Source organism: Pygocentrus nattereri, chromosome 13 (genome assembly GCF_015220715.1).
Source record: "Pygocentrus nattereri isolate fPygNat1 chromosome 13, fPygNat1.pri, whole genome shotgun sequence".
Classification (NCBI taxonomy): Eukaryota; Metazoa; Chordata; class Actinopteri; order Characiformes; family Serrasalmidae; genus Pygocentrus; species Pygocentrus nattereri.
In genome coordinates this window covers 3748671-3772767 of record NC_051223.1, presented here as the reverse complement: position 1 = coordinate 3772767, position 24097 = coordinate 3748671, and the positions used below count along the sequence as shown (strand labels likewise).

General features: G+C 37.7%; 1 protein-coding gene across 2 annotated transcripts in view; it reads right to left on the bottom strand.

Moving 5' to 3' along the window:
* Window positions 1-649: 649 nt before the first annotated feature.
* LOC108431404 (cadherin-10-like) overlaps window positions 650-24097 on the bottom strand; it is a 140210-nt gene continuing 116762 nt past the window's right edge. For both annotated transcript variants that reach the window (XM_017704513.2, XM_037544317.1), the window contains 7 exons: window positions 23587-23768; window positions 23027-23280; window positions 11877-12013; window positions 10069-10184; window positions 7171-7288; window positions 5293-5544; window positions 650-4094 (listed from right to left, as the gene is read on the bottom strand). In XM_017704513.2, coding sequence (XP_017560002.1) covers window positions 3595-4094; window positions 5293-5544; window positions 7171-7288; window positions 10069-10184; window positions 11877-12013; window positions 23027-23280; window positions 23587-23768 — 1559 coding nt within the window. In that variant the 3' untranslated portion in view covers window positions 650-3594. The remainder of the gene's footprint in view (window positions 4095-5292; window positions 5545-7170; window positions 7289-10068; window positions 10185-11876; window positions 12014-23026; window positions 23281-23586; window positions 23769-24097) is intronic.

The window sequence follows — 24097 nt, the reverse complement described above, 5'->3', positions numbered from 1 at the left end:
ATGCTCTCAAGAGAAACTTTAGTCATGCTACAGTATCATTTTCCACTCGATTCCAAGGGGAAATACTTGAGTAATTCTACTTTGTTACTATACTTAAGGATCATTTTGCAAGATTGGTACTTTACTCAAGTATCATTGAAACTGTAGTCCATCTGTTTCTCTGGATACTTTGTTAGCCTGCTTTCACTCCGTTCTTCAGTGGTCAGGATGTGTGTTAGTGTGTGTTGCACTGGTCTGAGTGGATCAGACACAGCAGTGCTGCTGGAGTTTTTAAACACCTCAGTGTCACTGATGGACTGAGAATAGTCCACCAACCAAAAACCAGCCTACACTTTAAACAACTGATGAAGGAAAATAGATCTAGTACTATTACCACCAGCAGTAAGTACAAGCTTGTCCAACCTCACAAGTGTAGCTACAACACAAAACAACACATTTGAATAGACATGGCAATTAGTCGATATTGATCATTGGTCCTTTTCTGACCTCAAGACTGCTGTTAACCAGATATTGTTCGGGTTGTGGACCACTCTCAGCACATTAGTGGACGGGGCAGTGAGGGTAAATTACAGAGCAGCTTCTTGAGTCTCAGCTTGAACACATCCAAATATAGAATCGTTAAAAAAAATACAATGGGGTGAAAACATAGTTGGTGAATTTACATGTATTTAATGTTGAGTCATATAAATATTTCATACAAAATATCACATTATACAAAGCATAGATAGGTGATCATTGTGTCAGGGACATTAGTTCCCTCTTCATGATTGGAAACCAAGAATAAGCTAACAGAGTGTCTGCAACATCACACAGAAGCGAGCCAAAGAGGCCTCCAGCGTCTACATCACTCACAGTTCACTTTTCAAAGAAGGAGCGGGGTATTTTGGTGCGCAGTGCTATTTTATTTATTTTTTGTCCTTTCTTTTTTACACAAGTCTCATGCGAGTCTTTTAAAGAAGATGGTCTCAAGTATGTTCTTCGAAGTGTTTTGACAACTCTGGCTCTGGGATGGCACTGTATGTCTTTGTTGCTCCTTCTTGAGTCTTCGCTTTATGGTTGATAATAGTAATTCTGGCCATATCGCTTAAGGGACAACATATACTAACCATAGTGCTTTTCTTATGAATCCTGAAATTTTTAATGAAAAAAAAAAATGTTTTCATTTTATTCAGAATTGTCAGTGCATTCATTGCAAAATACAGTCATATGCAAAAAAAACAAAAACAAAAAAACATCCCCAGCCAAATAACTTTAACACATGATTTACAGGGAGAGTTTTCATTCAATTTCTACTGTATTTGCTGAATTTAACATATTGGAAACATATAAAACATGCCATAACTGTTCCATAGGCTACATTTTGGGTTTTATTTTTTTCCAATATTTTTAAGTCAGCAAATAAACCATAACTGTGTTCAAATCTGCAAATCTGTATAGGATGTGTTCACTTTGAAAATCAACAAAACATCTTTAGGCTGGGGTGGCCGAACTTTTCGATACAACGGTACATTTACTGTCATACAGCTTTACATCAATTTTGGAATATAAAGAACGGAAATTCGGGTGAGAAATAATGCAGATATCTAAGTAATGGCCATTTGATTTGAGGAATACAACTGCAAGAATTAAAAATTTGTGAACTGTAAAAGTGCTAAAACACATTTTGGTCTATAGCGGTGTCTACATCAGAAAAATGACCATCTGTGAAAGATGACAATGAATATATTAATAATACTTTATCCATAAAAGCTGAAATTGAACTTGAACATCAGAATGAATGGCCTACTGGTCAGCAGAGCTTTGAACCGCTTTCAGGAACAAACATGAAACCGAAAACGTGATCATCCTTAACTGTTCCAGAACAGGAATAACAAAGTCTCTGTCTTGATTAATAACATTAACTTTTCATTCCATGTAATCCAGAATTTAAAAAGAATTTGAAGTAGCTTGTTATTTATATAAATTATCTTAATACTGAAACCTTGTTGGAAATGCATTCAGTGCTTTTCTGTTTAGATGTTAATCGTTTAATCAGTCATGTCTGTGTTTTAAAAGGAGGGAAATTGCTAATTCTTTGGACATGCAACGCTGCATTTTGACATACTTTGATTATCACAAATTCTGGGAAATAATTGTGGGTTAACTAAGAGCTAAATTTCAGAGTAATATCATAACTGTGAGCCTGAGTGTTTATTAATATAAATCAAACTACCAAAACTTCTATAACATTAGGCTGACATACAGAACAGAATTAAGCAGTATTCAGTTTTGTTTAAACTGCACAAAACATTAAAATACTGGTTCTGCCCAGAGTGAACCGAGCCCCCCTGTCACCAAGATGACAACCTTGGGCCTTAGTTTTTCTTTTGAATATCTTTTAGTGTTTTTTTTTTCTTTTTTTGGAGCTAAAATGCTGCATTTACATACCTATTAAAGATTTGCTGGACCTGCTAGATCTTGACCTTGCTGCCTTAACTGAGACTTGCTTCTTTACACTTGGAAACACCGATGAGGCTTCTGGAATGAAAGAAAGCACCTTATTACACTTATCCCACAATCCAGCACCTTGCCATGAGTGCCAGCCACAAAATGCCAGACCATTATACTACAACAACAGTTTACACCAGTCCATTGCCTAACTAATGCATATAAAACAGGAACCAATCATCTTTTTAACATGAATGATACTCAACTGTCTCAACCAACAACATGGTATCTCCCACCAAAGGAGTGTGACAATGCGTTTGTACAGCGGTTCTGCGGAAGAGTTACGGCTACACAGCTAAAAACCCAGAAGCACTGACTTGTGTACACAGACATAGTTTGTGAATTTTCAAATATGCATAATGTATGATGTTATGGTATTTGTAAAGCCCACTACTTTTTTTTTTCTTCCCTCTGCTTTGCAGAAGAAACTAATACACAAAGTCAGCAAAGCTTCAAATGGTCAGCAGGTGATAAAGTCAACAGATACTTTTCTAGTTACGTTCAGGTCGAGTCACCAAACCAGAATGTTCTCCAAACGTTCAAAGTAGGTCACGTTTGATAAGACATCAAAAGTTCAGTCCTGTAAAAGGGCACTTTGGGAGAAAGAAAGCATTTTCACTGCTTGCCTTGGTATCTACTTTGTTAAATACCGCACAAGGGGTAGAGGTCACTTTATCCGTTTGGCTCTCTTGGTTATGGATGTCCACCACTGACGAACAGCTTGTGCGAATCCATTGAGTCCATTATAACTCAGTATTGGTTTCCCTGCTTTACGCTGTTTGGTAGGGCTGCACAATATATATCGTTTATTTACCATTATTGCGATACTGGCCTTTGCAATATCGCTGCAAATTTTTAAATGAGTCCTCTAACCAATCACAATGCTTGTTATTCTAGCTGGGAGCATCCTGACCAATAATAGTTCCAGATGAGTTGTAGGTGTTTTGAAATTATTCATGTAATCCAACAAAAGTAAATGATTTTGGTCAAAATAACGTTACATTATCAATTCACTGATACATTTTTAATTTATTGCATGGCGCATCGCAATCGCAATATAATCGAAATGCTACTGTTCTGTTCATATCGTGCAGCCCTAGTGCATGGCTATGAATCTTCACTCTCCTCCCCTCCGTACATGTCTGCAAGTTTTTTAAACCTGGGCCCCCACTCGCTCAGGTAGTTATAGTCCTGTAGGCCTTCGCTGCTCACTGACTCCAGCGAGCTCAGGCTTTCAGCCACTGAGCCGCTGCCCTCATAAGCGTAAGTGGCCAGAGAGTCGTAAGGGGGCGCTGCTGGATCCGAGTCGTTCTCCTGCAGCCTCTGGGCGATGAAGTCCTGGACATCCGTGTTGTCCCGGGCCGCTGTGGCTGCCAGTCTCCGTGTGGATGGGTACAGGCTGTCTGGGATGATATCCCGCCTGTGTTTGGTATCTTCGATCACTTCAGGATTACGCAGGGTTCCAATGTCAAAGGCTTGGGTGTCTTCCTCTCCACCACCTTCGTCATTATAGCTCACCACGTTATCCCTCACATCTTCTTTGGAAATGATCAGTGGCTCCATCTTCTCTCTCTGGCTTCTCAACGCCGTAAACAACACCACAATCACTGTGATGATGAAAAAAGGACACTAACGTTACTCAATGAAAATTTCATAACATTAACAATGTTGATGAACACTGAATCAATAGCTCAGTATTAAATCTAATTTACATGATTTTCTAAATATAGTCATTCAGCCAAAATTTTTTTTTTTGAGTCTTTAGTTTTGCACTGCAGCTACAAGGCTAACATAGCTAGCAAATAATGGAAACGCATATCCCACCTATTATCACAGTGCAAAACTGCATCAAACTGTGTCAAGTTGTTAAATCTCTCTGGTTGTGTTCATTGTGGGAGGCCATGAGTTATAGTGACTAGTGTTAGTTCAGTTCCATTGATATGTGCATCCTTATGTGTGCATTTCAAATATTTAACAGTATGGCCCAGCCAATCAGATTTTAGAACCAGATCTGTTTTATGAATCAGATTTTTTGCTTTCACTGTGCTACTGTAAGACTGTGAGGACATGATGGTTTATTATAAAACAGATAGTTCTAGTCCTAAAATCTGATTGGCAGAACTTTGTTCAAAGCTATGTAAAAAAATTAACTGTTATGCTGCTCACATTGACCACCAAGTGTACTGAGAGTTAAAGAACCAAATTTTGTTTAAACTGAGAGGCTGATTTTCTTAACAACTCTAGGCCAAAAAGGACAAACCACTAAGCTTTGAGTGAACAATAACCTATAACTGTAACATGAACATGGGGGGGGGGGGGGCATCCTATCCACCCAGAGAGAGCGAGGCCAATTGTGCTCTCTTGGACTCCCAGCTACGGATGGCTGTACCATCACCAGGGACTGAACTTGTGATCTCCTGATGACTGGGCCAATGGTAAGACACCTGTGACCAGAGGCAGACTTTCTTTATAATATAATAAAATGGTAAAGCTCACGTAACGACTGCAATGGGTATACAGTGATGAATAAATTATTTATTCAAAATATGTGTTGTTGCTTAGTGTCCCATGGAAACCAAAATTACTGATAGCCACTGTACCTGTCCCTGCTCCCGCTGTGTTTAAAGTCCCTAACAAGCTACTTGAGACCTTGTTTTACAGTGTCTTTGTCATGGGTAAACGGGTGCTTAAGAACACCCCATACCTGTGACATCACGTCAGTAATGCATGGCCTCTTCTAGCTTATTGCTTTAATATATAATAGTAAAAACAAAGTAATGCTGCAGACAATAACAACATTCTTACTCAGCAGTATAATGACACACAGCAGGATGGCCACGAGTGCTCCTGTGCTCAGCCCAGCAGCAAGTGTGAAGGCCTCAGAGTTACACTGCTTCATGTTCCCGTCACGGTCACACGAACACACTCGCACTGTCAGTGTGTTGGTGCTGCTCTGCACGGGGAAATCTCCATCAGCGATCACCACAGGCACCAGGTACACACTCTTCTGCACCCGACTGTAACCGCTCCGCACTGTCACAACACTGGCTGTGTTATCTGCACAAAACATTGCAAACAGTTCTAACACAGCATTTAAAAGTCTGGGATCAGCCGTCATATTAATCATTTTTATTTAACAAAATCAATTCCATTTACTATAAACCTATTAAACCGAGCATCTCGGGGCTTATTCATTCTGAGACTTCAGCAACAGACTTTTGCTTGTTAAAATCTGAGGAATTATGGTCCACGTTGTCCACGCTGGCCATGTGAAACTGCAGAAGCATGTAGAAGGCTTATTTTACAAACCGCACAAGCTTCTTCAGAGCGCAATCCAGATCAAGAAGTGATTATTATTGATTTGTTTATTCAGACTAACAACAAAATGCAACTTATTATTCTGTTCATGCTTTCTTGCTTTAAAAGAGTCTGTGACACAAAGTGAATAAAAATCCACAAATTTGTCAGGTTACATTCCTCACGTATCAAAAAAATACTACAACAACACTGAGAAATCACGGTATTAACAGTGTAGAAATGCAGAAATAGCCACCTTTTTGGGTTTAAATATTACAAATGAGACACCAAAATGTATAATGTAATTTTTTAGGGAATAACATTGTTACTGGGTGCTAAACATAAAATATAATTACTGTTTGTCCTATTTTTGGAAAGCCGTATTTCTTGAGATGTGATCATTACTTCTGTACATGAATTTACATGAATAACTTCGTTCTCAATGTTATACAGCTTTCTTAGTCATTTCTTATTTCAGAGTCATGTAGTTGTACAGCATTAACATAATACAGGAAAAATTGTATACATTTATATGCAACAAAGCTGGTTTCATGTTACTGAGAGCATTTACTCAAAACTTTTGAACAATAGCTTATTTGGCATCTCAGTTGCGAAATATGGGACGGCTTTAAATGGCCGAGTCTCAGCTTTCGGGCCTTGATCCGCTGAAGGGATGCAACAGGATAATCTGTTTGGGAATCCTCGGCACAACGCATAAATAAAGGAAGATGTTCGACAGCAGCCAATTCAGAGAGACGAGCATGAAGCAGTTCGGCTGATTCTCATCTTTACTTCACCCCAAATGAGGTCAACGTCTATTCTTAGCTGCAGTAGAGCTTCAAGTTTTGCTTTTTCTAGTATTTTGGAATCTTTGAAAGACTCTGCATGGTTTGTTACTGTTTAGTTAAGTGTATTGATATAGTTTGATCTCTGATTATTCCATTAATTGACCAAATAATCAGTAGATTAGTCAACGATATAATCAATAGAGTGCTCTGCTTCAGTTTAGCTCAGACTGTTCTGGTCAAATTAGGGCTCTGTTGTTATTGTTGCATTAGGTTAAGCCTCTCTGTACTGCACCTGTGCATTCTCAGTAATTTATTCGGTTATGAAGAATTTCATAATAATGATGGTACTTCAAAATTATAGAATTTTCATGTTAAATATTATGGACCACCTGAAGTTAATATGTTAATAAGAAGTTAATAATCCATGTTAATTACTAATTACTTCATTTAAAAACTTTTTTCTCATTTACCTTGCACAATAGATGCTAAACTAAAACAGGAGATAAATAATGCCCAGGAAGGGCTGGAATGAACTTTCACTGCAGTTATAAAATCGTGATTTACGGCAATCTTAAAGTTCCACTTTTCTGTAAGTCACCTTTGTTGTCTCTGACAGTGAAGTTGGCATTGACAGAAGCTTCTGGTGCCAAACTGAAGAAGAACCTGTGACCTCCAGCTGGCTGGTCAGCATCTGAGGCACTGACTGTTTGGATCCTCTGAAAGAGAAAGAAGCTTTGTAGAGATGTGAAAACACACAGGTGGAAAATTCTGCGACTGTTAAGACACAGGCTAAGCTCAAGCCTAGACTAAACAGAATTTGCAGTGGTGAATAATCATTGTCAATGTCCTTCAACTGAACTATGCATTTTTTCTTCAATAATGTGATTGAATACACTGATGGGCCAGAACTTTATGACTACCTGCCTAATTGGCTAGTGGTCCTCCACATGTCGCCACTACAGCTCCAAATTGCTGAGGCATGAACTCTACAAGAGCCCTGAAGATGTCCTGTGGTATCTGGCACCAAGACATTAGCAGCAGATCCTTTCTCTAAGTTTTGAGGTGAAGCCACCATGGATTGGACTTTTTGTTCCAGCACATCCCATAGGGCTTGACTGGATTGAGATCTAGGGAAATTTGAGGCCAGGACAATACCTTGAACTCTTCGATGTGTTCCTTAAACCATTCCCGAACAATGTGTACAGTGTGGCAGAGAATACTCCCATTGGAGAACACCATTGCCATGAAGGGGTGTACCAGGCCCGCAACAAAGGTAAGGTGTCCAGATGAATGCCCAGACCTAGAACGCTTCCCAGAGCATCACACTCCCTCCACTGACTTTGTCTCCTTCTCACAGTGCATCCTGGTGGCATCACTTCCCCAAGAAACCAGCACACATGTACCCAGCCATTCATGTGATGTAAAAGACAACAGGACTCATTGGACCAGACGGCCGTCTGCTCCAAAATTAGTTCTGAAACTCGCATGTCCACTGCAGGTGCTTTTGAAGGTGGACAGGGGTTAGCATGGGCACTCTGACTAGTCTGCAGCTACGCATCCCACTGTGTATGGGTCCTGTGGTATCTGGTGGTATAGGGTTCGATGCCCTATGTGTTGCGATACATTCCTTTAACCATTATTAACCATTAACATTATTCTGTGACTTGTGCTACAATAATGCTTCCGTCAGTTCAGAGCAGACAGGATAGTGTTCAAGCCTTGGGTATCCAACACCATGTCACGGAGAAGTAGTAGGAGAAGTTTTAAAAAAAAGTTCTGACCCAGTTGTCTGGCCGTAACCACTTGACCCTTGTCAAACCCGCTCAGGTCTGCATGTCTGTCCATTTCTCCCACATCATACAGACTACAAGACCAGACTCGTCTCTTACCGTCTAATATATGCCAGAACTTCATATGCACTGTTATGAGATAATCAGTGTTGTTCACTTCATCTTTGAGTGGTCATTATGTTTTGTATATTTGTGTATATTTCAGTGGAAATGGGTATGATTTACAAACCCAGAAGCAAATTTGATTCTCTTCTTCATAGATGAGTAAACAAGTCAACATTTGTAAACATGTTTTTGTTGCAGCGATATTTGATATCAAAAGAGCTGCAGTCTCGCTGTATATTTTATATGACCATCTTTGTGGAGGGGTGTGAATTGTTTCAGAGCAGAAGGTTCTCTTCCTTCCCCTTTCAACACATTTCACAAACAGAGAAACAACAGTATCTTAGATAATCTTATAGCAGAGTTACATGGAAATATATTGTTGATAATATTCATTGAAAACATGCACAATGGACACTAGTGGACATGCAGAGAGAGGTTACTCCAAGTCTGGCAATCCAGCCCTTAAAGGAGTAACATAAAGAGAAAGATATACAGTGTGTGATGTATCAATAGAGAAATCAGAACATGGTAACTGACCTAACTGGGATTATTTAAAAGATTTTTGCACTTCTGCAGATTAATAAACAACCACTTGCAGTAAACGTCTACTCACAATCTTTCTATTCACCCTTACCCTCCAAAATAATCAGGTCTCATAAGCATAAGAGCCTGGGTCTCATGGGTCTGAGCCACATACTCATTTGTAAAACAGGTCCATCAGCTGTCAGTGGTGGCCACAATCCCACATTACATGGTTCAGTTGTCTGGGAAAAGTTAAGTTTTGACTATTATATACTTCCTGGCACAATTTACAAATATCACCACCACTTTTCCTACAGAAAGGATGCTATAACTTTGTCAATCTAATGAGGAAAGGATTCCAAGAAAAAAAAATACTCATCTCTTATCGTCTGAGCCAATTTTTCTCCACAATTTTGTTGCTGCCAGTTCTATCTGTTAGTTATCACACAATGCTACTAAGGTGACAGAGTGAAGATTAGCACCAGCTTCCTCTGAGACATGCGAAGCATCGCTGCATCTTTTCAAATTGCTAATGCAGCGTCATTGGACAGCTCAACTCTCTTTGATGAGAACACTAACTGCCAATTCTGTTTTGTCAGCAAACAGGCGCCTGTGTTGGCTAGCAATACGCTGAATGATGAGTGGAGGGGGAGAGCCATCCTACCCACCAGAGGTAGCAAAGAGAATTAGTTAATTAACATCTGATCACTGTGATCCAATTGTAAGATCATCATCCAGTCAAGACACAGCATGTTTACACTTGCTCTTTTCAAATGTCGCTTCTACATCCAGATATTGATTGGACCTTATTTCCCTAAGCAATATTTGCATTCTGAAGAAGGACAGATAACACATCTGATCACAGACACAAGGCTATATGTTCTCTTAGGCTCTCGACCACAGATGGCTGTGGCAACACCAGAGATCAGACATCCCTTAGACAATTGCACTACTCTGGAACCCCTAGAACGTTCACATGTTAACCAAATTTGATTACGTGGGGAAATGCAGAGTGTGGCATTATAATAATAATAATAGTTATTTCTGGAGAAATTTCACATTCAGAACATCATCATTACCTGGCCAGCTTTGGCATTTTCACAAACAAATGCCTCATCCACGTTGTCGAAGGTTGGGGCGTTGTCGTTTACATCCAGCACCCTGACATAGACTGGCACATGACTCATCAGGCTGTCTGAAAAGAAAACATTAGTGTTATCCGAACAGCTTGAAACCCTACTATAAACCATACACAACCTTATTTCCAAAAAAGTTGGGACACTGTGCAAAATGTAAATAAAAATAAAATTCAATAATGGGCAAATCATTTAAACCCTATATTTCATTGAAAATAGTGCAAAGACAACAAAGCAAACGTTAAAACTGAGAAACTGTTTTTTTGTTTATTTTTTTAAATATATGCTCATTTTGAATTTGATGCCAGCAGTTTGGGAACTGAGGAGACCAACTGCTGTAGTTTTGAAAGTGAAATGTTTTCCCATTTTTGGGACTTCATCTGGATGCCATCAAATTTTGCCAAAACATGTATACATTGTTCAACATTAATGGTGCCTTCACAGATGTGCTTATCACCCATACCATGTGCACTAATGCATCCCTATATTCTCACTTGCACTGGCTTTTAAACTGTGCACTGATAACAAGAGGACACTACTTCCTCTATCTCCACTATTTCCAAAATAATTTCAAATGTTGATTTGTCGGACCATAGCACACTTTTCCACTTGCCTTCAGTCCATTTTAAATGAGCTTGGGCCCAGAGAAGGTGGCAGCATTCCTGGATCCTCTTTATATACGGTTTCCTCTTTGCATTTTAGAGTTTTAACTTGCATTTGTGAATGCAGCAACAAACTTTTCACAGACAGTGGTTTTCAGAAGTGTTTCTGAGTCCATGCAGTGATTTTCACTACAGAATCATGTCTATTTTTAATGCAGTGCTGCCTGAGGGCCCAAAGATCATGACCAACAAATACCTTTAATCTTTTAATGATATTATGTAGCATAGATGATGAAAAGCAATATAAAGCTATTTTACATTGAGAAACAATATTCTTGAATTGTTGCAGTATTTACCTGTGCAGTCTTTCAGAGCGGTAAACTCCTTCTCATCTTTACTTCTGAAAGACTCAGCCTCTCTGAGATACTCTTTTTAGAACCAATCATGCTACTGACCTGTTCCCAATTAACCCCCAGGTGTTTTTAAGCATTACACAACTTTACCAGCCTTTTGCTGCCCCCATCCCAACTTTTTTGGAATGTGCTGTTAGCATCGAATTCTAAATGGGCAAATATATATATAAAAAAAACAAAACAAACAAAAATAAATAATTCAATTCAATTTCAACATTCAATATATTGTCTTTGAAACATTTTCAATGAAATATATTGTTTTGAATGATTTGCACATAATTGCATTTTGTTTTTATTTTCATTTTTCACAGCTTCCCAACTTTTTTGGAAATAGGGTCGTATTTAAAACAAAAACTATCCAATTACACTTTAACATCTGCATGCAGAATCATCACAGAGCACCAAAATGCAGAAGAATCTTCCAGGCAGATGCAGCTAAACAAGCTGTTTCTTTAACCATACAACTTTAATGATGCTAAAAAAAGAAACATTTCTTTGCAGTTTCTTTGTCAAGTAAACACTCATATGGTTGTTATGATAAATGGATAGTTATATACTTTAGCTGTCATAATTTATTGTCTTGTTTAAAAAATCTAAAAATGCTAGCTGCCCTTTATGTTGTGTGGGCTGTGCATGATCAATGTCCTCACATCAATTTTAAAACCTTTTCCTGCAGCAGCCACAACAACAAACCTTTAGCTATTTTCTAATAAAGCCTGTCAGATATGACACTTACTGTTCTCAGTAGCCTGTACGGAAATGTTGTGCCACGCTTGCTCTTCCCTGTCCAGCGGACGAGAGATGTACACTGATCCATTGTTTGGATGGATGTTGAACACATGGTCCATGTCCGTGCGCCAGTCTATTAGATATCTATTAACAGAGAACAGACACTATTGAGGCCCCGCTGGACAAAAGACCACCAAAAAAAGCAGGAAAGTACATTAGTTCAACATTTTTCACAGTTCCGATACTTATTTAGATTAACTAACAAGCAAGCTCTACAGCTCTATCTGTTAATTAGGTTTCATTTGAAGACTCTCAGATTGCGCCATTACTCTTTCCATTACCAAACGACTCTGTCGCTCCCTCAGGCTTTCAGACCCTTTTTACAGCCAGTGTTAAAAAGTGAACTGCATATGAATGCCATGCACTGATAATAATGAGCACACTTCCAGTTCCACCTGGCTTTAAGGGGCCCGTATCATGGAAAAATGAAATTTTGTTCCATTTTTTTTAGTAAAAGTTCAGTCCTTAGTACATCACATCCATTTCGAGCATCATTTTTGATGTTACAAAAACAAACACACAAAGTGCTGTGCAAACATCTTAGGCACATAAGCACAATGCCTAAACCTCTGTGTTTTTGCTTGTACTATATATATGTATGTGTGTATATATATATATATATATATATATATCATTATACTATATTATATATCATTAGTGTGACTATAGACCTCTGTGAAAAAAGTAAACACAAGCAAAATGTAGGAAGTGGGTAGGATGTGGCCACTCATTTTGACCATATCTCTCTTTTCCCTTCATGTTATGAAAACTAATTTTCCCATGCTGGTCAACACCTTCAAAGAGAGGTAAACATTTTCAGACAGAAATAGCTGGACTGCCTCTATACCAAACAGTGGAGTTGTACTGAGCTCAGTGAAAACATATTACTATGGTACCAATAAAACACTTGCTTCACTCTGGTCTTTACATGGCAGCATATGCAGATAAAATGGACTGTTACAATATCCAGTCGGACTGAGATGTTTATTAAACTCCATAAACTCAATCAACGAAACTTGATAAATGCTCAGTAAATGCTCCAAAATGTTAGAAGACATGGATCCAAAAACAGACTCAATAAACAGTCCTACACATTAGAATATTTGGCATATTTGCCCATACCTTCAATAAACTTTCACATAGACCAGAATATATTAGTCTATAAACAACTTAAATAACGGTCTTACACATTATAATATGAAATATCAGGCCATAGACCTGCAATAACATTCTATATACTAGAATAAGAGATATTACTCCATAAATTACTTAAATAAACACTCTGCTATGATACAAGTGATATTGGTCAATAAATTCCCTCAACAAACACACTATATTATATTCACTATTCTGTACACTAGAATAAGAGATATTACTCCATAAATTCCCTCAATAAATGCTCCTATGTACTAGATTTTATATATATTTTATATAATATTCCATAAACAACCATATCGCTTATGTCGGAAAAAAAACCTTGTATCCCCGAAATTATAACTTTACAGGAGAAGAAAAAAGCCTACTTTACTTTTAATGTAAGTCAATGGAACCAGAGTTTTTTCCAAGTCATTTTATGTCATTTCTTTTAGAAATTTACACACAATGTAAAGGGCAAAGAGCAATCTATGTCAAAAACAAAATGGAGATACGATGGTTTCTTGTGACATCAGAGATATACACATTAATATACTGGTCCATAAACAACTTCAATAAACGATCCTATACAGTACAACGGTGGACATTACTTCATTAACAACCGCTCTGAACTATTTGCTAGAATAGAAATATTACTCTATAAACACCCTCATTAAAAACTCTTATACTTTAGAACAGGAGACATTAGTCCATGAACAACTTCGATAAACACTCTTATATACAATCATAGAAACATAACACAGCAATACGATGGCAGGAGGCTACAATCACGGAGGAGTTGTAACAGTTAATTGTATAAATGAATATACTCACTGAGCACTTTATTAAAAACACTAGAGTAATACTCGGTAGGGCCTCCCTTTGCTCTCAAAACAGCCTCAATTTGTGTGACAAGAAATCCACAAGATATTGGAGACATTATTTTGAGATTCTGGTCAATGTATACATGACATGGAATTGCATTACGCAATTCCTGCAGATTTTTTGGTTCCGCTTTCAAGCTGTGCTTCCACTATGCTTCATCCCAAAGATGTTTTACTGAACTCGGATCCTGTGACTGGGAATGCCACTGTGTGACATGCTGTACTATCATGCTAGATAAAGTCATTTGAAGATGGGTAAATTGTGGCACACATGTTCAGCAACAATTCTCAACAAGGCTGTGGCATTCAAGCAAAGACTGATTGGTATTAATGGGCCCAAGCCTAAAAACATGCCCACTACTGATTCCTTCTTTTCCAAGTGGAATTCTTTAATGTTGTATATTGATTCGCTATCAATACCTCCCACCAACTGCTTATAAATACAAAAAGAAAATTAATCAGGTTTATTTTATTATCATTATTATTATTGTTGTTGTTGTTTTCATTTATTTATTATTTATTTTTTATGGTGTTTGTCTGTCCCTATGTATAAATGTTGATGTAGAGACGTATTTGCCTTTGTATTGTCTTTTGGTCATGTCGGTGTACGGCGTCTCTGTATGGGCGGGTGCTAATATATATGTTTTGTTTGGCGCAAGCGGATTTTTGGGGATTGTGTGGGGTTTTTGGTTTTTTCCCTTGGGAGAAAACAACAAAATCTAAAGCAAGAACTGGAATATGTTATCAATGTTACCATCTTATTTTTATTGTGATTGCTGCTCCTGCTTTGAAATGAAAAAAAAATATATTTAAATAAAAAAAAATTAATAAAAAAATAAAAAAACATGCCCACACCATTACACCACCTCCACCAGCCTGGACTGCTGACACAAGGTAGGTTGTTGGTGCCAAATTCTGACCCTACCGTCTGTGCGCCTGAACAGAAATGCATCAGATTCATCAAATGTCCAGGTTTGGTCAGCCTGTGCTTACTGTAGCCTCAGCTTTCTGTTCTTGGCTGTCAGAGTTTGGAACGCGATGTGGTCTTCTGCTGTTGTAGCCCATCCACCTCAAGGTTGTGCATACTGAGATGCTTTTCTGCTCACAGTTGTACAGAGTTCTTATTTGAGTTACCACAACCTTTCTTTCAGCTTAAAAAAGTCTGGCCATTCTCTGTTGACCTATTATCAACAAAGCATTTCCATCAGAACTGCTGCCCACTGGATGTTTTTTCTTTATCAGTAAAGTCTAGAGACTGCTGTACATGTACGTCCCAGGAGTTCAGCCATTCTAGAAATACTTAAACAATTATGCTACAGAGGTTGCATCTCCCCCCCCCCCCTGAAGCTGCTGGCCCATATCTGCATGGTTTCTATGCACAGCCCAACGCCCACACAACTACCTGATAAGATAATTGCGTGAATGAACAGGTTTACAGGTGTTCCTAATAAAGTGCTCAGTAAATACATATAGGACAAATGTAATTAATTCTGATTAGCTATACAAAATAGTACGGTTACTTCTTTTATTCATTTGACCCTCAATTTTCATCCATATAACCAAATCATTTTCTATTAGTGTTTAGTTAGTCTTTAGTTAAAATGTTATTGTGAATATTTCACACAGTGCTATCATTTGCACACAACCACCCCTCAATTTTCCACAGTAATGGCAGAAACCACCCTATAAAAATATTATAAAAATTTCCTACCCTGATTAAATGTGAAAAGTCAGAGAGGCCAAGTCTTTCTCCTGAAGGTCCAGCACCATGCGGAGATTATTTCCAAACCTAATATTACACCCCCACACACACCCCTGCGATGAATGCATGCACTACATTTTAATGTAAAAATGGCCTTGGGAGTAACTAATATGAATCACGTCTACACAGTTATGTGTCAGGTTTAATATTAAGATACTAAACTCAGCCAGGAGCACTCGCCATACGAGAAGGTTCTGTAAGGGCCATTCATTAAGCACACAAGTTAAACACTCGTTTATTTTCTCTCCTGATTAATGGGCAGATGGGCTGCAACAAGATACAAGGAAAAAAACAACGCCTCCTGGGGGTAAAAGAGCATAGATCTTTCTTACTCTTTTTGTTATGAGCCCTGTCTGGTTACAAGAATTTACATAAACATTTCATGAATACAATATTCCTGTACTCTAGAACAGGAGATCTTACTCCATCATCAACCTCAATAAACACTCCTATAGGTTAGGAATGGGAGATATTAATCCATGAACAACCTTAATAAACACTCCTATACATAAAAATAGGAGATGTCAAGTCTATCAACAACTTCAGTAAACTGCTTTATATAGTAGAATAGGATATATTAGACCATAAACAACCTCCATTCACGCTCCTATACACACAGCAAACATTCCCATATGCTGGAATGGGAGACATTAGTCAATAAACAACTCTGATAAGTACTTCTATACAATGGAACTGGAGATATTAGCCCTTAAACAGCCTCAATAACACTCCTATAGATTAGGAATGGGAGACATGAAGCCATAACCAACCTCAATAAACACTCCTATAAACCAGAATTGGAGATATTAGTCCATAAACAACCTTAATAAACCCTCCTTACACTAGAATAGGAAATAAGTCTATAAACACCTTCAGTAAACAGCTTCATATATGAGAATAGGAGGCATTATGCCATAAACAACTTCAATAAACCAGAATAGGAAACATTTACCTATAAATATCAAAAATCAATAAACACTCATACAATACAATAGGACACACTTTCCAGAAATAAAGGTATTAAACAATCCTGTACAATAGAACATGATATTTTACTCTACAAACAGCCTCAGTAAATGTTCCTATAATCTAGAACAGCAGAAATTAGTCCATAAACAACTTCAATAAACACTCGTATACACTAGAATATGAAATATCAGTACATAAAGAACCTCAGTAATGTTCTAATACCCTAGAATAGGAGATATTCTTTTCCAAATTCCTGTTAGAAGCGCATGCTGAAACTGAAACACCTTTGTTTTAAAGACCTAAAAGGTTTCAGTGCTGATGAGTGACATCACAAGAAGATAAAATGCGAGGCCTTTGGCATTATTCCCAAGGTAGGGCTTTTATGAGGTGCTCTGTCGGCTCTGCAGTTTCTGCAAAGGAAATGGCGAGATCAAGACAGCTTTCTATTTAATATGTTAACTTATTGGAAGCTCACATAGAAAATGTTCATTTATTAAAAAACATTCTGAAAAGCCAGGTGTCCCCAAACTCTAAGTACATATGATTTTTGTATGTGGATTTTTTTTACACCATTGTTGTGACAAAACATGCACGCCATAGTTGATTTATCTGCAAAAATTGGGCACATGGATTTTCTGACTACTGGTTATTGCTCTTCAAGACAGATGATCTATTACGTTACAAGAAAGAAGCAGCAAAGTCATGAGAGCACTGCCAGTGCCTATGCTTCTGAAAGACTCGCTATAAAACCTGGCATGATCTTTGTTTCATACAGCAATAAAAGACAGCTTGCATAAAAACACATTCACAGCTCTGGCATCGTTTTATTTCTGGGTGTACAGCACTGGCGGCTATGTAATGAGAGAAAATGGAGATAATAATGTGGAGCTCCAGCGCAGTTTTCAGCACAATGCTATATCTTACAGGAGATGTAATTCTTCCTCTGTTGGGACTACTGATCGTGATTAAGAAGTGGATTTAACAGCAAAGCAAACCAGCACTGGAGGTTCTTAAATCCAGAATATGGGCACCCAGTATGAGGGATTTTCACTGGCTAGGGAAATGAACAGTGTGCGCAAAGTAATTAACACATCTGACAGCTCCAGCGAGATGATTCCTCTGCAGAACAATAGCATAGCAGACATTTCAACACAAGCCCACTGTGATAAAGACTAGAGCTCCCTATTCAAGTCCATGCACAATCTCTCTAATTAAGGGTTAATTCCGGGTCAGACATGGCTAATATCAGCTATCAAGTGTTCGTGAAGAACCTGCTCTGGAATAAATGTGATTACAGGGTGACTGGCTCTCGCTGAGTCTGCAGGTGTGAGATCAAAGATGTTCTGGGTGTTAGCCACAATATAAGACTCAGTTCAGTTTAACTGAGGTCCTGGCTGATTTTAAACATGCTAAAAATCCCAAAAAAAAGATAACAGTAAAAGATAAAATTACACATTTATTAAAATTAAACCATAATTATGGTTTACTGCATGATGTGATTTCAGTAAAGTACTGAAAAGATAACACACCCCTCATTTACTTCCAAACGTTTCTCACATTGTCTTGTGTGGGAACCAATGTCGGTATCAGAACCAGGCAACTGGCTGGCTATCAGAGAAAAATGGGCGGGGAATATGAGAGATATGAGATGGAGGTTTGTGTTTCACTTTATTTTTTACTTCACTGTTATTTAGTAAGAATCTGGGTGCAAGACAATGGAAAACTTCACCACTAATCATTATTAAATTACGGTCATAACAAGTAGCAAGACACTCAGAGGGATACTGCCTAATCTGGCAACCTTAACCAGGTCGATGAGATTTTTAAATATGGCAGTGAAGGAGAGCCACAACATTAGGAAACAGCCTGGCCCCGCTTTTTATCAAGGGTCTCTGATTACTGTGTAGTTACATGTGAACAACTTATGCAACAACAATGCAACTACTAATGATTTAATCACTGTTATACAGAATGCAGAGGTACACCTAATGTAATTACACATGTGTATCAACTTCAGTTTTGCCTCATGTAATTACACAAGTGTATCTTAATAGTGGTAACAGCCTATTCTCTCTTATGTAATTACACAAGTGTATCTTAATAGTGGTAACAGCCTATTCTCTCTCATGTAATTACACAAGTGTATCTTAATAGTGGTAACAGCCTATTCTCTCTCATGTAATTACACAAGTGTATCTTAATAGTGGTAACAGCCTATTCTCTCTCATGTAATTACACAAGTGTATCTTAATAGTGGTAACAGCCTATTCTCTCTTATGTAATTACACAAGTGTGTCTTAATAGTGGTAACAGCCTATTCTCTCTCATGTAATTACACAAGTGTATCTTAATAGTGGTAACAGCCTATTCTCTCTTATGTAATTACACAAGTGTATCTTAATAGTGGTAACAGCCTATTCTCTCTCATGTAATTACACAAGTGTATCTTAATAGTGGTAACAGCCTATTCTCTCTCATGTAATTACACAAGTGTATCTTAATAGTGGTAACAGCCTATTCTCTCTCATGTAATTACACAAGTGTATCTTAATAGTGGTAACAGCCTATTCTCTCTCATGTAATTACACAAGTGTGTCTTAATAGTGGTAACAGCCTATTCTCTCTCATGTAATTACACAAGTGTATCTTAATAGTGGTAACAGCCTATTCTCTCTTATGTAATTACACAAGTGTATCTTAATAGTGGTAACAGCCTATTCTCTCTCATGTAATTACACAAGTGTATCTTAATAGTGGTAACAGCCTATTCTCTCTCATGTAATTACACAAGTGTATCTTAATAGTGGTAACAGCCTATTCTCTCTCATGTAATTACACAAGTGTATCTTAATAGTGGTAACAGCCTATTCTCTCTTATGTAATTACACAAGTGTATCTTAATAGTGGTAACAGCCTATTCTCTCTCATGTAATTACACAAGTGTATCTTAATAGTGGTAACAGCCTATTCTCTCTTATGTAATTACACAAGTGTATCTTAATAGTGGTAACAGCCTATTCTCTCTCATGTAATTACACAAGTGTATCTTAATAGTGGTAACAGCCTATTCTCTCTCATGTAATTACACAAGTGTATCTTAATAGTGGTAACAGCCTATTCTCTCTTATGTAATTACACAAGTGTATCTTAATAGTGGTAACAGCCTATTCTCTCTTATGTAATTACACAAGTGTATCTTAATAGTGGTAACAGCCTATTCTCTCTCATGTAATTACACAAGTGTATCTTAATAGTGGTAACAGCCTATTCTCTCTTATGTAATTACACAAGTGTATCTTAATAGTGGTAACAGCCTATTCTCTCTCATGTAATTACACAAGTGTATCTTAATAGTGGTAACAGCCTATTCTCTCTCATGTAATTACACAAGTGTGTCTTAATAGTGGTAACAGCCTATTCTCTCTTATGTAATTACACAAGTGTGTCTTAATAGTGGTAACAGCCTATTCTCTCTCATGTAATTACACAAGTGTATCTTAATAGTGGTAACAGCCTATTCTCTCTCATGTAATTACACAAGTGTATCTTAATAGTGGTAACAGCCTATTCTCTCTTATGTAATTACACAAGTGTATCTTAATAGTGGTAACAGCCTATTCTCTCTTATGTAATTACACAAGTGTATCTTAATAGTGGTAACAGCCTATTCTCTCTCATGTAATTACACAAGTGTGTCTTAATAGTGGTAACAGCCTATTCTCTCTTATGTAATTACACAAGTGTATCTTAATAGTGGTAACAGCCTATTCTCTCTTATGTAATTACACAAGTGTGTCTTAATAGTGGTAACAGCCTATTCTCTCTCATGTAATTACACAAGTGTATCTTAATAGTGGTAACAGCCTATTCTCTCTCATGTAATTACACAAGTGTATCTTAATAGTGGTAACAGCCTATTCTCTCTCATGTAATTACACAAGTGTATCTTAATAGTGGTAACAGCCTATTCTCTCTTATGTAATTACACAAGTGTATCTTAATAGTGGTAACAGCCTATTCTCTCTCATGTAATTACACAAGTGTATCTTAATAGTGGTAACAGCCTATTCTCTCTCATGTAATTACACAAGTGTATCTTAATAGTGGTAACAGCCTATTCTCTCTTATGTAATTACACAAGTGTATCTTAATAGTGGTAACAGCCTATTCTCTCTCATGTAATTACACAAGTGTATCTTAATAGTGGTAACAGCCTATTCTCTCTCATGTAATTACACAAGTGTATCTTAATAGTGGTAACAGCCTATTCTCTCTTATGTAATTACACAAGTGTATCTTAATAGTGGTAACAGCCTATTCTCTCTCATGTAATTACACAAGTATGAAAACAAATATAATTACATTTGTAATCGGACTCGAACAGCAGTTTCTTTTAGAAGTTTTTTTTTCCCCCATCACTAAAAGGAAGTATGTACGGAGCCCCGCTGGAGACATCCTGTAAAAATAAAAAGAATGTGTGGCTCCATCTTAGTTAGGCATGGGAATAAGACAATTAAGTCGTGGGTACGACTTAGCAAAGCGTGGGAAGGAGATCCTAATTCGTGGCCATGACTTAGTAAGCCATGATCTCGTTCCTACGCCTTATTAAGTCATGGCCACGACTTAATCATCTCATTCCCATGCCTTCCTAAGTCGTGGCTATGAATTAGGATGTCATTCCCACGCGTTAATAAGGCCACTCATTATTTTTAATTATACAGGATGTCATCAGCAGGACTCCGTAAGTATGTAATAAGTTACTTGAACACTTTACTTACACTCTAGCTGCCAGTTTTCCTAACATTTAGCTAGCATTTACGTTGCTAGTGCTGTGATATTTTGACCTGTTTCAACTTTAAATCACTCCTTAATGTGACGTATCTTAAAATCTAACTTTTATGACATGAATTAAATATGCATTAAACCAAAACAATGTCTATACTAATACTACATTATTACACAGTACCTACATAACAACTACACAGGAACTGTAACTTTAACACTACAGGAAAGTTCCTGTGTATTTGTTATATAGGTACAGTGTAATTACAGGATTTTATTAACGAAGGTGACGTGATTGTCACCTTGTTACAACACAGTTATGCCACAGTAATTACTTAAAACACTTTCTTTAACTGCTGGAAAAGTCTCCTGATCTGTAGTGTATTAAAAAAACACACTTGTGCGTTCACACAAGGCAAAACTGAAGTTGATACACGTGTAATTACATAGGCTGTGCTTCAGTAATCCATCTGTAACACTGATTTAATCAATCGTTATTCATGTGTAACTACACAGTTATTACAGACACTTATTATAATGTAGAACCAACAGTGTTTATAACCACACTGTCTTAGAAATGTAAACACAGCTTTTGGGTCAGCTCTTGTCAGCGAATGAGAGGATGATCATGTTTTACATTCTGTATGACCAAGAATGTAAGCAAGTATGTGCTAAACTCAGCTATGTCCGTCTCATCCCCGGTCCAGTTTTAACAGTTTTCTTTCTGCTCCAGAAGGACTTCTCATTATCCAGCGTGCTGCCGTTTATTCTGGGAAATAAATGCAGTGGAGAGCAGGCTAGACAGCATTATGGAAAGCATCTGGACTGAAGTAAGCAATTAAAACCAACATTATAGCCTCTAATACAGGCAGTTTGGAATGGAGTCTCAACAGCTCCACCTCTGACTACTACCGAGACATCACCACAGGTTTGACGTGAAAAGAATATGTGACTAACATGAAAAAAGGCTAAGCATAACTTGCTTTTTTGCCTGACCTGCAGGAATATTACCTTTAGCTGACCTGCAACTGCGCACTGGTGACTCTCTAGCATTTAGCATCATCAGCAAAACTACGTCATACTAATAAAAACGATGCACAGAAGCATGTGCTTTTATGAAAAACAGATAAAAATACTTGTTTTTTGAACTGCTTTTCTATTTTAAAATATTTCAATTATCAATTTTCTTTTAATATATCGCTGTTGTCAGAACAAAACCTTGTATCTCCAATATGGTAACTTTACAGGAGAAGGAAAAAACCTTTATTTTCAGTGTAAGTCAATAGAACCAGACTTTTTTCCAAGTTATTTTGGGTCGTTTCTTATGGTCAATTTATCATGAAATCTACACAGAACGTAAAAGACAACAGGCATTTTCAAATTATGACAGAAACTGAAAAGTGACAAAAAACGAAGCTACGAGATTTTGTTCTGACAATGTTTATATACACTGCTCAAAAAAATAAAGGGAACACTCAAATAACACATCCTAGATCTGAATGAAGGAAATATTCTCATTGAATATTTCATTATAATGAAATCTTGAGACTGTGAATCTGGACATACTTGACAATGTTTCGGCTAGCGTCAGGGTCCACAGCGCTGACAGATCCGATGATGGTTCCAATCTCAGCATTCTCTTTGACCTCCATGATGTAGGCAGGTCGTTTGAAGACAGGCGGCTCATCCACGTCCTCCACCACAACCTTTACCGTGGCTGTGTCTCTGAAGGACTCGCGTGAGTGAAAGCGTGGATCCAGATAAACGTTCTCCACCTGAACCCTCAAAGTGTGTATTTTCCTTTTCTCGTAGTCCAGAGTCTGGAGGAAAGAGAAACGGCAATAAATTGCACTTGCATATTTATGAAATATTTCACCTCATACTTACAGGAACTGCTGAATCCATGTCACAAGCATGATTCGTACATTCAAATGAAGAGTTATAGTTAGCTTGTACAGGTATTTGACTGGAAAAAAACTGCAAGATTGGCTAATTAAAATCTTGCCAGACGCATTGTCTTGTAAAAACATTCAATCAAAGCAACGTATTACTTGTGTAGGTATATCTGGTGACACTCATTGATTTCAGTATGGTAGTCTTGGAAGTAAAAGGTAGAACTGTCTGACCTTTGTCAGAGTGATGACTCCCTCCTGAGTGATGCCTTTGGTTGAAATTTGGAACATATCCTGGTCATCCATGATGGTGTACTCCATCTCTGCGTTTTTGCCCGTGTCCGCGTCTGTAGCCTTCAGCATGCCAATCGTACTGCCCGGCTCTAATGACTCAGGAACGGTGAACTGATAAACACCTGCAGCACATTGTCAGCAGAGAACAGTTCATAAAGAAATCCTTCCTTTTAAACTGAATTTATTTCAGTTGTGTTCAGTGACGGTGAATCACTTTTTTTTCTCTTTTTTTGAAAAGCTGCTCAGGCATCTTCAAATTAGCACCACAACAGCTCCAGGAGTTTAGTTGAGGTGCAACAATAGATATGTTTTCAGGTTTGATACAACAAACATCATACACAACATTCAAGTTCAAGAATGTTGTGTATGATGTTTAATGTTCTGCATTAACAATGATTTAATTACATACTCTATACATATTGAATTGGCATAGACCAGCGCTTGACGACCC